Below are 13,063 nucleotides of genomic sequence, written 5' to 3'. Positions count from 1 at the left end.
CCTTTTCACTTCTAAGCTTAAAATCTAACAAATTAACATTAATTTCATCAAGTATTCAAAAATTGTAACTTTTGAAAACTTTAACATTTTTACAAAATAGTACACAAGTCAACTAAATCAAGCTCCTAAGATCTTAAAAACATAAAAATTACATGAAACAAACTTGAAATTGCTTACCAATTGGAACCGAAGCTTGAAAGCTCAAACCCTTTTTTTCCTTCACGTTTCAGCCAAGAAGATGAATGAAAGAAGAATATGGCTTTCTTTCTTTTTAATCATATGATATAATACATATTTTATTCTTTTAATTATAAATATATTATAATTTAACATTAGTTACTATAAAAGGCCACACTTTATCGTGCCTAATTTCCATTTTAAACCTTAATTTAATTAATATTTTAGTCCTTTAGAAAATGAAAATTTATTGCGATTAACTATTACGACTTTTACAATTTAATCTGTGTACCTTAATTAACTATCCGATTGAAAAAATTAAAGGACCAAACTTGAATTAAACTTTATACTAATCTTGTAAATATGAAAATAATAATGTTTATGGATTTGATCATCAAAAATAAGGTTTCAAAACCACCATTTTTCACCCGATCGACAAGTCTAAGATACGAAATGCTACAGTCGTTGCTGGAGAAACTACGATATTATAACATGCAATGTAAAACATAATTCATACAAACACAACCATTATAGATCATAAATTAATTATACAATCATTCTTCGATCTTATACGAGTCTACGATTGCTCTGAAGTTAACCCAGAATCACATTAGGACCAAATTGCAACATTTCAAAATGGCGTCATGATGTGAGGGGTTCCTCATCTCAACGTGACCATCTAACTTCCCTAATTGTAATGACAAGGTTCCTTGTCATTACGTGGCCTAAAATCCAGATCTCGTCACCACAACCTTCGCTTGACATTTCTTTGTGAACTTTGTTTTTGGCACAAATTAGGCCTTCTAGTGCCTATTTCAAGCCAAATACCACATTACCTCATTTGGTGCCAAATTGCACCTTTGTATCTGCACCAAACCAATCAAAATATATTTCATCACCCTAAGTGTACTATTTTTGTCAATATACACTTGTAATTTTTTTGAACATATTGGTTAATAAAATAAATTCATTAATTAAATTAATATACTTTTTATAAATTTGTTCTGAAATTATTTTTACATGAAAAGTAAAATGGAAGCAATTTTTGCTCATCCAGAAATCGCATAAGGTCACGTGGTTTTCCAGAACAAAGTTCTAACCCCATGACACTAGCACGTGGTTGGTTAGGATATGTGTCCTTGACTTGACAAGATTGTCTTCAACCTCTATATTGGCTCTATCACATGATTGGTGTCAGTGTTGTTTTTAGGTTTTGATGACTACCTTTTACCCTCCTGTTTTATATCAATAGTATATTTTTAAGAATTAAACCTTTCAATTCATTAATTATCCTGAACATGAAATCGGTGCTCTAAATAAATATAACAATAGCCATCATACTAATATTGAGGAAGCAACTCTTTATATATATATATATATGGGGGATAATATTTGGTACGTTGTCAGCGGAGTTTTTAGACTCCACAAGTAGTGTCAAGGGTTGGCAAGTATCCTATAGGGGTATAGCAAAATATTTAAAGATAAATAATTAAAAAAAAGACACGTGGTAGTTTTTTAGGGCTGCTTGTGGAATAAAAAAAGTATATTGTCAGTGTACCAAATATTAACCTTATATATATATATGGGTTTTTTTACGAAAAAATATTTGGTGCACTGCTAATTGAGTTTTTAGACTCCACAACCAGGATTAAGGGTTGACAAGTACCCTATAGGGATATAGTAAAATATTTAAAAAAAGAGACACACGTCAATTTTTTAATGTTGCTTGTGAAATAAAAATACAATATCAATATACCAAATACTCATTTTTTTATAAAATAAATTATTTTATTACGAGCATATTTTTATCTTTTTATCTTTTTATATTAAATCAATAAAAACTCACATCTTATTTTATTTAAACTTGGACCATTATGTTTAAACTTTAAATTTTATTATTTAAATCAAAATTTTATTTTATTTTATATAATTTTTTAATAAATATATTTTGTACATTGTGAGTATTGTATTGTCTAATATAATATTATATGCTTACTAGATGATAAAAAGCATAGAACCAGCACATAAATGAACAAGTTAAAGGTAGTTAAGGTGGAATGTTTGGACTATGACTATGACCATGACCAGCCACCATTCGCCTACAGATCTCATGGCAACATCAGTCACAAAACTTGGGATTTAAAGTGCAAGAATTTATGCTTTAATATTCGAACTTGCATGTGATAGTAGGCATTTTTTAGTAACAAAAAAAAAGGAAAAGATAGTCTTAAATGATCAGAAAATTACCAAGAGATTAATATCAGGTTTGGTTAATTGGTGTTACTTTACAGATACTAATAAGAATTATTTAATTATTTTTATTGTTTTAAATATTACAGTAATCAGTATTTCTGAATGGTAATGAGTGTCTTTCAGTCCAATTAAAGAACATGGGAAGTGATATTCGAAGTGGGTCTAAGAATTGGCCGCCAAAACAAGAGAATAATAACAAAAAAGGAAAAGCATAAAGAAACACATTTAGCACAAGAAAGCAAGTGACTGTTTATTTTGGTTACATAGGGAATAGAGCTTGGATTTCTATAAATAAAAGCTAGTGAATGTTTTTTTTTTCCTTTTTGGAAGCTTTGCCAATGTTGCAATCTACCAGTTCTAGGTGATCTATCATCCATGGCTTCTGTCTGCCAACTCACTACCATTTGAATAAAAAAGAACTATTACCCCTTTTCTTAACACCAAAGGAATGTAATTAACTAATAATTTTTTCTTAATGGTAAGATTATTGTACGATTTAAAGCTTATGTTTTATTTTATGAGGTTTCTGGTAGTATTAAATTAGTCACTTTTATTTGTCTCATGTTCTATTTTAATCATTTATGTTTAAAATGTTACATTTTAGTCACTTACATTATCGTGTTGTAATATTTTAGTCACTGAGCCATTAATTGTCGTTAACGGTATAACGGTATGCTGATGTGGCATGTTAAAATCACTTCAAACGAAAATTTTAGGTTAATTTCCACAATTGATCCTTAAACTTTTTTCATTTTGAGCAATTTAATTTTTTTTATGTTCTTTTAACTTTCTTCTTTTCTCTTTATTTTCCATTTTCTTCTGCTTCTCCCTCTGTTTTTCTCCCTTTTTTATTTCTTTTAACGTAGTTTTTCTATGTTTTCATTTGTTAAAGCTAGTCCGCAAGCTCGCCTCACTCGAAAAAAATAAATTGTTTTAAAAAAATAAAAGTATAAGAACTAGTTTTAACAAATGGAAAAAATAGAAAAATTACGTTAAAAGAAATGAAGGGAGGAAAATAGAGGAAGCAAAAGAGAATAAAAAATAAAGAAAAAAGTTAAAAGAACTAAAAAGAAAAAATTTCAATTGGTCAAAACGAAAAAATATAGAGACTGATCGTATAAATTAACCTAAAATTTTTATTTAAAATGATGATTTAATGTGCCACGTCAGTTTATCATTACACTGTTAACGGCTCAGTAACTAAAATGTTACAACGCGATAACGTGACTAAAACGTAATATTTCAAACATAAGTGACTAAAATATAACTTGAGGTAAATAAAAGTGACTATTTTAATAGTTTACCCTTCTTTTAAATGTACTTTAATTAATTAGTTATTTAATTTTTTTGCTAAAAACAGTAATTCTCATTAAAGCAAATTAAAATGAAACAGTAGCAAAGTGTCTAGCAATATCAGTACTGACAGAGTCGCGCATGAAAGAAGGTAAAATATGATACAAAACAAAGTCATTAGTAGTAGAAGGTAAATTAAAATTTCAAAGAAAATCTGGGTTGCTACCCATTCCGGCAAAAGTATCTGCGCACAGAGGCGAATATGGGGAGTGTCTCGGCCTGAGAAATTTATTATTTAGATCTTTTAAAAAATTTTAAAATAGTAAAAATAAAATTATATTTTAATTACTTTAAAATTATAAAAATTTAATTTAATTTTTTAAAAATTATATAGATATAAATTATTAAAAATTAAAATTTTATTTCAACTCTACTAAAAAGTTTTATTAAAATTTAAAATTTTATTTCGGCCCACCGCTATTGGCACACCGATTGCCCGATAAGGCAGACTATGCCAGAAGGTGGTCAATGCAATGAATAACCAAAAATTGGAAGGATAAATTTCGGCAATTGGAGTTATGCATGACTAATAACAGAAATACCCACAAATGCGGTCAAAGTCACGGACAAATGGTTCCATCCCTCGGACCCATTAGTTATTTAATTAAAACATAATTAATTGTTAAGTAAAATATGTGGATATGTAGTATACATTGTAATCTGTAACAAAACAACTAAAACAAGAAAGATACTTGGCTTGTGAAGGGTATATGATTCCAGCCCTTTTATTCATCCATGTCAGATTCTTGCAGTAACAACCAGGGATTTAAATTGCGGTCGCGGTTGCGTTTTCGGTCGCATTGCGTTTATTGCGGTTGCGGACATAACGGATGCTATTGCGATCATTGCAGGTATCGCGGTCGTGAATTTTACATTACTTATTGTGTATTGCGGGTATAGCAGGTTTCGGCAGTAGCGGTTTCGGACGGTGCTGCTGCCGCTATATAACGGCCGCTATTTCGGTAACGGACCGCTATTTAAATCCCTGGTAACAACCTTACTTTCCTTCGATGGCAGAGTTATGATTAGGGTGAATCTCAAAATCCCCTATAGCAGCTACTACTGGGTCCCTCCATGTCCATGGCTTTACTGCTTTAAACACCTTTCCAAATCCAATATATATCTAGAGGAATTTGGAACATACCCTCCTGTTCTTTGTTTCTTCCATTGTTTAAGTTGAGCTAAGGTTAGAAATGGTTTGCAGTTCTCAAAGGGTGCTTTTGTTTCTTATCTTTTTTGGGTTATTAGCAATTCAAGCAGATAAAGTTTGTGGGTTGAGAGGTATACACTTTGTCTTGAAACAGAGGGAAGAAGGAAAGGGAATAGTTACAAGGAAGGCTGTTGAAATGAAGGAAATGAGAACAGAGCAAAAACCACTACCTGTAAACAACAAAACCGATCCAAATGAATCAAGCAAAAGAAGAGTTCGAAGAGGGTCAGACCCTATCCACAATAGGTCTTGAATTTGAGGGCCACATTCAAGTAAGTTTTAACACTTTGAAATACAAAGAAACTTCACACAGTGCAGATAATACCAGAAGGTGGCAAAACTGTATCTGCTGTCTCAAAAGAATTTTTTTTTAAAAAATTATCAGGGGTGGTTGATTGGGTTCTTTTTCTTTTTAATCTTTAAAGAAAAATTTCTAGAGATGGGTATATAGATGTTAGTAGGGGAAGCTTGGTCCATGAAGACAAGTTAGTGAGTATGGCATCATCTTTGTATTGTAAGCTAAAGTCCTGAGAGGTGTTGAAGAAGAAAGCAAAATATAGACCTCATATTAACACCATTTATAGCTTCTTTTTCTTTTCTTTCAATATAAAATTTTACTTGTGTTTGCATCAATAGCAAGTTTCTAGAAATATATATATCCCTTTTCTTTTTTTGTATGAAAACGAACTATTATTATTAAATTATTAGATTAAAGTCCGATGAATGACATGCCTTTGAGCGTCTTCCAACAATAAACGAAAAATACACTAGGAGGTTTAGAACACACAAAATAAATAATTAAAAGAGACCGCAATTTGAGAAGATTGAGGTTGATAGCTGCTTCCCAAACAGGCCCAAGTAGCATCATACAACAAAGGACTATTTTACACTCATCAATCAATAATAAGTTAGAATTTGAACAGGCTTTCATGAAATGTAACAATAACGTAATATCAGCTTCAATCTAAAGATTGTCGATCTTATAATCTCTAATTAATACCAGTCCATCTCTCAGTGTCCAATGTTTCGCTTCTACACTAATTGTAATAGGGCTGTGACAGAAAGAACTAATCACCCGACGATCTCGATGATAACGAATAATTATATCTGCACCTTTTTTTTCCTAAATTCTCTAAAAATGATTCATCGGAATTTAATTTGAACCAATAAAATCTGAAAGATTGAGATTCTTTACGGGAAGAAAAAGCAGAAAATTCTCCATAATAAAATTGACCACTTAATGCACACATGCTGTAGCAGTCACTGTAATTAAATTTAATTAGTACCATATATATTTTTAGTCTGTTGTGGAAGTAAGCACTAAAGTTTTTAGATATTTACAGAAATATGTTCAATACTTGTGTCCAAATCTGTATATTTTAGTCAAAATGAAGTCTAACTTTAATTAATCTCAAATGCGTAACTTGAAACAATGACATCAATCAAATTTATTCTGTACTTAGTGGATCAACGTTATGTCACTATAAATGAATTGACAGCAATGACTTTGAATTATTAATTTTCATGAGGGACTAAAGTGCAATTTTTTAACTATTAAGTTTGGGATTAATGAAACGAGAAGACCTTAATTATGAAAATAATACAAAATTCCAATTTAAAACAGAGACCCAGGGCCCAAAACGTCATTCATCATAATAAGTGTGGAATTCAATAAAACAAAGTCAGACAGTTAAAGTGGATTTGGAATTTGTACCAGGAATCGACCCTTTAACTGTGCATCTGGGCCGGGACTAGAGTTTGCTCATGGTGGAGTTGGATTTTATATAGTATTTAAATTAATTTGTTAAGTTTGGTCTATTAGATCCAAAAAAATGGATTTAAATTTTTTTTTGTTTAAGTCTAGATCAAGTTAGAAACTGTAAATTTAGATTCGACCCGAATTATTAATATTTGATTTTTAGAATAATTTTATTTAAAAAATATAATACACTAAAAATTAAAATAAATATTTTTAATACATTAAAATATATTTATGTTAAAAAACACTAACATAGATATAATAAATATTTTATTGTATTAAATTTAATTTTTAAAATATTATATTTTGGGTTAAGTTATTTAATTGGGTAATTTTTTTTAAGTTTTGAATAAAAAATATAATTTTTATTGGATTTGTGATTTAATATATATAATTTATTATTTAGCATATATAATTAATATAATTAATTTTATAATATAATATATTCAGGCTGGGTCAAGTCAAAAAATCTTAGCTAATGTTTGACCCATATAGAAAACGAGCCTTAAATTTTATCAAAACTTATTTTCTGAGCCTCTTATTTTTATCGAAATTCTTTATTGTTCCATCGAGTCTTTGATTCAAGCCATGGGACTTCAATCTTCTTAAAAAAACAAAGCAAAAATTACAGGAGATGGGCTTTACTGTACATCCCTCGTCATACAAAAAAGAGTTATCGGATCTCATTTAAGCCCAACTGTAATTGGAGGCGTTTGTTGGGTTTCTAAAGGACCCATATCTTCAAACTAAGTTTTTTTGGGTTACATAATTTAACCCTTAATTATTAAAAGAAAAAGTTATAAATGAATCAAAAAGGGTTTCCCAAATGAAAATTCACTGAACATGAAACTTGGAATTAAAGTTTGCTAACATAGTTGCTGACATAGTGATAATATATTTGTATTATATGGCATCTTTTTTACTATCCATGCCAAAAAAAGAATGGAAGTTATTGAAAGGTTTGTTGTTTGGGTTAAAAAAACCTCATTAAATTCACCTATAAAAGGAAAAGAGAACTTTAGCTGAAATCTACACTAAGAGAATTTCATGTTACAAGATTTTGGACACTTTTATCAAGAGAGTAGATTAGATGAAAGCTGACAAGGAATTTTGAAAGCAAAATCCAATAGATCATGATAATGCAATATTCTTATCCTCTATAATGAATGGCCCTTTTCCGTTTTGACAGCCTCCCAAGATTTTTCTTTTTTTCAACTTCTCTGATCTTATCTTCTTGAATAATGTTTCATAGATGCAAATAAATGCATTTAGGTGGATGCTGATATGATCCACCCATTACTCCAAAAATAACATAAAAACTTTGTAAATTGTGGTGATAATTTCTATATGTACAAAAACCTAGAGCATAGTGAGGGTGAGGGGCAGCTCTAATTTAATATTTGTATGTGGGGGGCCCAATCACTTAAAAAGAGTGGACCATGGAATCTGGTTCTATAGGTTAAAATGGTTGGTGACACGACTCTAGTTGTTTCTGCAGGGAAATTGAAGTCGGATCAAATTAAGGACCATTTTTCCTGCTCCTCTCTGCCTTTTTACCATTGCCTTTGAGTCTTTAAAACCGCCCCAATTAAGCTCAGCTGGCCACTTGGACATGTGCTTTCCCTTTAAGGAATCCTCAATTATTAGGACAATAACCCTCTTGATTGCTGGTTGTTCTGATAAACATCTCTAGCAAGGTCTCATTTAAGGAGAAAAAAAAATCCCAAAAAGGAGTATGGATAAAAAACTGTAGTAACTTTATTCCTGCAAATCTAAATATTTCTCTTGGCGAAACCATTGCAGCTACACATATTGAAAGTTTGCTAATGGAAGAAAGTAACTACTAATAGTAAAAATAGAGATGAATACTGAAACTTTGTTCACGTAATTCAAAAATTTTCTACACCTAAATAATAAAGATAAGTTGTAATTTAAGTTCAACTCACTCGTCAAACTGCAACATCACTCCTATACTTTGAGCTAAATCACTCTCATACTACAACTTTCCACTTGAAAGCTTAGATGTTGTTGGAACTAAGAATATGAGATGAATGAAGTTAGCAGTTTCTTGAGCTAAAAGGCTCGATACTTGCTGAGCAAACAAAACAGAATCGGGCTTTAAAGACAAAAGAAAGCAAGAAAAAGAGAGAAATTGATGAAGAATTTTGATGTTTTTCATTAACTTTGAAAGATGGCATAATGCCAATACATATACCAGACATAAGCCGGTCAAAAATAAGCAAATTGTCACCTAAACATTACCTACTACCACTAAGTAACCTTGAAACGTATAAAACATGACTTGCACACTTCGTAAAACTGATTTATCAGCTCAAACATTGACAAACTACATCAAGTACATTAACAACTTGGTTTGAATCTAAGTAAGTTACAAAATGTTAATTGAAGTAACAAAACTAAACAAAACAGCAGCACCATCTTCAGCTGCAACATGCATGGCTCGGGTAGCTCCTCTGCCACAATATATTTTACTTAAAATTTAACAATTCCTAATTGAACAAATAAAGTACTCTCACTTTCTTGTACTAACTAACCTAAATAAATTGTCTATACATATGGATAAAAGGCTTGCTCAATTACAATCAATATCAATAACTAGTTCCACTAAAACAGTCATTAAAATATTTCCAATAAAGTGTATATTCGGTAGAAATGTTCTTGCCATCAAATTCTTTGAAAAACAAATCTTGTATTTAAGGGAACTTAGATTGTAATGAAAGATTGAATCCAATCCTTGGCTTAATTTTTTCATGTAAAAAGACTTCACTAATGAGTTGTTAAAAGTCTTCAAAAATCAATAATTAAAGGTTGAAACAGTAAATCATACTTTGAACACTAAATATACATAATTTTATTCAATGTACCTACTAATGTTCAATATGCATAGTACATGACTTTAGTTAGTGTAATCAAATAGTAAATCCATTAATCTTTTATGCGGTAATGAAGGTAAAAAAAATTCAACAATTGAGTATTCCTTAAATTACATTAGGCGTTGCAGCTAACAATTATAATTGGCATAAATTCATACAACACAATCAGTCGAAATTTAAACAGCATTCATCACTATCATATATAGTTGACGTTTTGCAAGTCTAAAAAGCTGACATAAACAGAAAAAAGAAACTTGAATCAAAGCTAGATTCCATTCTAGAAAGCTAGAATTTTCATATAGAAGAATATTACTTTTAATATTTGTACTTAAAACATGCAACAAAGTTTGGGGGGTGGAGTGGCGCGGTGAGTGGAAGACTATTTAGTATTGCAAGTGATAATAACAGAAGTTGAAATTTACAAAATAGTTTCCTAAGAATATTTCTTCTAAAAAGAAGGCTTGGAAGATGAAAAAAAAAGGAAGTTTAGCACGAATAACACATTGTGAGGTGTCTCCTGTCATTCTGAATGCAAAGGGTATAAAGTTGTAATGAAAATGATTAAGGGTTGGAATGGAAGAAATGGTCAAAATGTAGTTTCAATGGTAGAGCATTACTTGAACTTTATTGCGTCAAATTGTGCACAAATGCGCGTGCTTCTTTGATGATGATGACATGATTGTCAGGACATTCCTCAAGTTGTTTTGGACTCTAATTCTTTGCTCTGTTGAGTTTTAGGGTCATAATTTGATTCATATTCATCACTCCACTCTTGTCATGCTGGGATCAAACTTTTTATTTGGTTTGAAATAGTTTAAATTTGATGCCTCCTTATCTATGATTGAATTATTATATGGGTTAGATTTGTTTCTTGGATTCTAATAATGCATGATTGAGGAATAAGGATTAAGATAGAGTCGCAAAGTATAAAGGACAAAATATCACATCTCTAAACCAGTATTTCAATTGCATTCATTAATCATCTTCTATATTTAACCAAAATCCTTAATGCCAAAAACAAAAAGAGATCAATGTATGCAAAGACTAACTTTATTATAGTCGAGTTAGTAGAAGAAAATTAGAACATGACTTGATGGCCTTGCCTTGCCGTATATTATTGCTTTTCAGACACCACGTGGAAGCAGAGAATTATGATTAAGAGGATGATAATGGCCCCTACCTACCCTTATATTTAACATTTAATTTTTTTTTTATAGAAATGCCCGTCCCAACCTTCCCAAAATCCATTTCCAAATCCCTTAATTTTTGTCTGGACATAAAATAGGCTGATTAAAGGCTCTATTTGAATGGTAGGCTTCAATGTATTTATCACCCCCCCCCCCTCCTACATAAACCTATTGATATTCAGTTTGATTTATGAAACCAAAATAATCATAATTTCCTTTTTCAAAGCTGATCCGAATCACCCCTTCTACTAACTATCTTAAACATTAATAAAGTCATGAGAGTCATTGCTTGCGTTGTAAAACAAGGAAGGGAATGGATAACTTTTTTATCAGCCCTTTCTGGAATTCCTCCTTGCATTCAAAACCATTAAAGTATTTCCCATTCAAATGTTATTTTATTCTCTGCAATATAAATAAATAAATATGTTGATGTTTACTTACAAAGAAAGTATAGAGATTGGAATCTTTCAAGTGATATAATAAACAAGTTACCTAGTCAACTGTGAGGTGACAAATGTGAGGCAGACACATGGCAAATCTGACTGCAGTGTGTGTATGCATATTCATCGCTGCCCACGTAGTCTGGTTTTTGTGTAAATGGAAAATCCAAAGCCTTGAATCATATGGAGTGGAGTATTATTTACTGCTCATAACTAACTCTGATCACAAAATCACTTGAGGGAAGAAATTTAAAGATAGGGCAAAGGAAACGTGACTAGTGGTTGAAAAATCTTCCATGACATGCCTTTCTTAATTACCTCCATTTTTATCATTATTAATTTCGTGCTACTGCTATAACAATAACATTGATTGATGATGATAATTATCAAATTAAAACTATACCATCTAAAATCAGTTTTCGTTCATCATCATCATCACCCCTTTGCCATGCACCACATCATCATAATTAAGTTCACAATCCTTAAACCATCAATCTATGTTGTAAATATGTAGACATCCTCAAGGAAAATGGTGTCCTAACCCCACAAAAAGGTCCCCACCCTCTTAATTCACCACGTCAAAGGCTTCACCCCTTTTTATTCTTTTCTTAGCAAACGGAGCTAATCAAACACCAAAACCAACCCACAAGCTGAGTCCTCATCAGAGACACACACCCCACAAGCGCCGAGGTCACTAACTCTTTATTACTCCTCAAGATCTACCACCACCCTCAGCAGGAGGAGGAAATGGTGCTTTCTTACAAAGAGTGCCTCAAAAACCATGCAGCTAGCTTGGGTGGACATGCCCTGGATGGTTGTGGAGAGTTCATGCCTACCCCTTCTGCTACCCCAACTGACCCTGCCTCCTTCAAGTGTGCTGCCTGTGGTTGCCACCGCAACTTCCACCGCCGTGACCCTTATGATGGCCCTGCTTTCATCCACCGCCTCCCACCCCCACCTAATCGTAGCTCAAGTCCAAGCCCGACTCATAGCCCAGGTCCAAGCCGTACCCCACCTTCACCTGTGCCATTCTCTTACTACTCTTCTGCACCGCACATGCTGCTGGCCTTGAGCACTGCCTACTCAGGGCCAATGGATGAGTACCATTATCACCTCAGCAACTCCAATCCTTCGGTGTCAAGGATAAACAACAACAACCCAAGTGGGAGAAAGAGGTCAAGAACAAAGTTCACTAAGGAACAGAAAGAAAAGATGCATGCTTTCGCTGAAAGGCTTGGTTGGAGAATGCCAAAGGGTGAAGAAAAATTGATACAAGAGTTTTGCAATGAAGTTGGGGTTAATAGAGGAGTTCTCAAGGTTTGGATGCACAACAACAAGAACACTTTTAGCAAGAAAGAGATATTATCAGTTGGAAATCTCAATCTTCACGATAGCCATGACAACAACAACAATATTGAAGATAATGGAAATGCTCTTGATTCCAATAGTCACATGCACAACAATGAGGATAGTATTCAGCTTCATATTTCTACTAATAATGGGTCTTCTACATCTTAATTTAGAAAAGAAAAAAAAAAACACTACTGAATTTGAAAGAAAGCAGCAGGCTATAGATGGTGTTTTTGCTTCTCTTTTTCATTTGGGGCTTAACTTTTTTTATTTTTTCATTTTGGAGATTAGTAATCTAATTACTGGTGATGGCAGATGAAAGAAGGAGAGAACAGAGGATATGACTTGTGAGGATAACAATTAAAGAGAATTATTTTGTCATTGTTAATTCTATCTGTTAATTGATATTTAGACGTATTATAACATAAATCTTTGTCTTC

General features: G+C 31.9%; 1 protein-coding gene across 1 annotated transcript; it reads left to right on the top strand.

Annotated features, from left to right (window-relative positions):
* Positions 1 to 11,411: 11,411 nt before the first annotated feature.
* LOC107908448 (zinc-finger homeodomain protein 11) lies at positions 11,412 to 13,063 on the top strand. The gene has a single exon (XM_016835620.2). It carries the CDS (start codon positions 12,021 to 12,023, stop codon positions 12,789 to 12,791), a length of 771 nt encoding a protein of 256 aa, XP_016691109.1. The 5' UTR covers positions 11,412 to 12,020; the 3' UTR covers positions 12,792 to 13,063.

This window comes from Gossypium hirsutum, chromosome D02 (genome assembly GCF_007990345.1).
Source record: "Gossypium hirsutum isolate 1008001.06 chromosome D02, Gossypium_hirsutum_v2.1, whole genome shotgun sequence".
Taxonomy (NCBI): Eukaryota; Viridiplantae; Streptophyta; class Magnoliopsida; order Malvales; family Malvaceae; genus Gossypium; species Gossypium hirsutum.
Note: the sequence above shows the minus strand (reverse complement) of the source record. Positions and strands in the feature narration are given on the sequence as shown.

Bases quoted from the DNA above. Each gene is read 5' to 3' on its own strand.
- LOC107908448 (XM_016835620.2), top strand. From the start codon at position 12,021: ATGGTGCTTTCTTACAAAGAGTGCCTCAAAAACCATGCAGCTAGCTTG.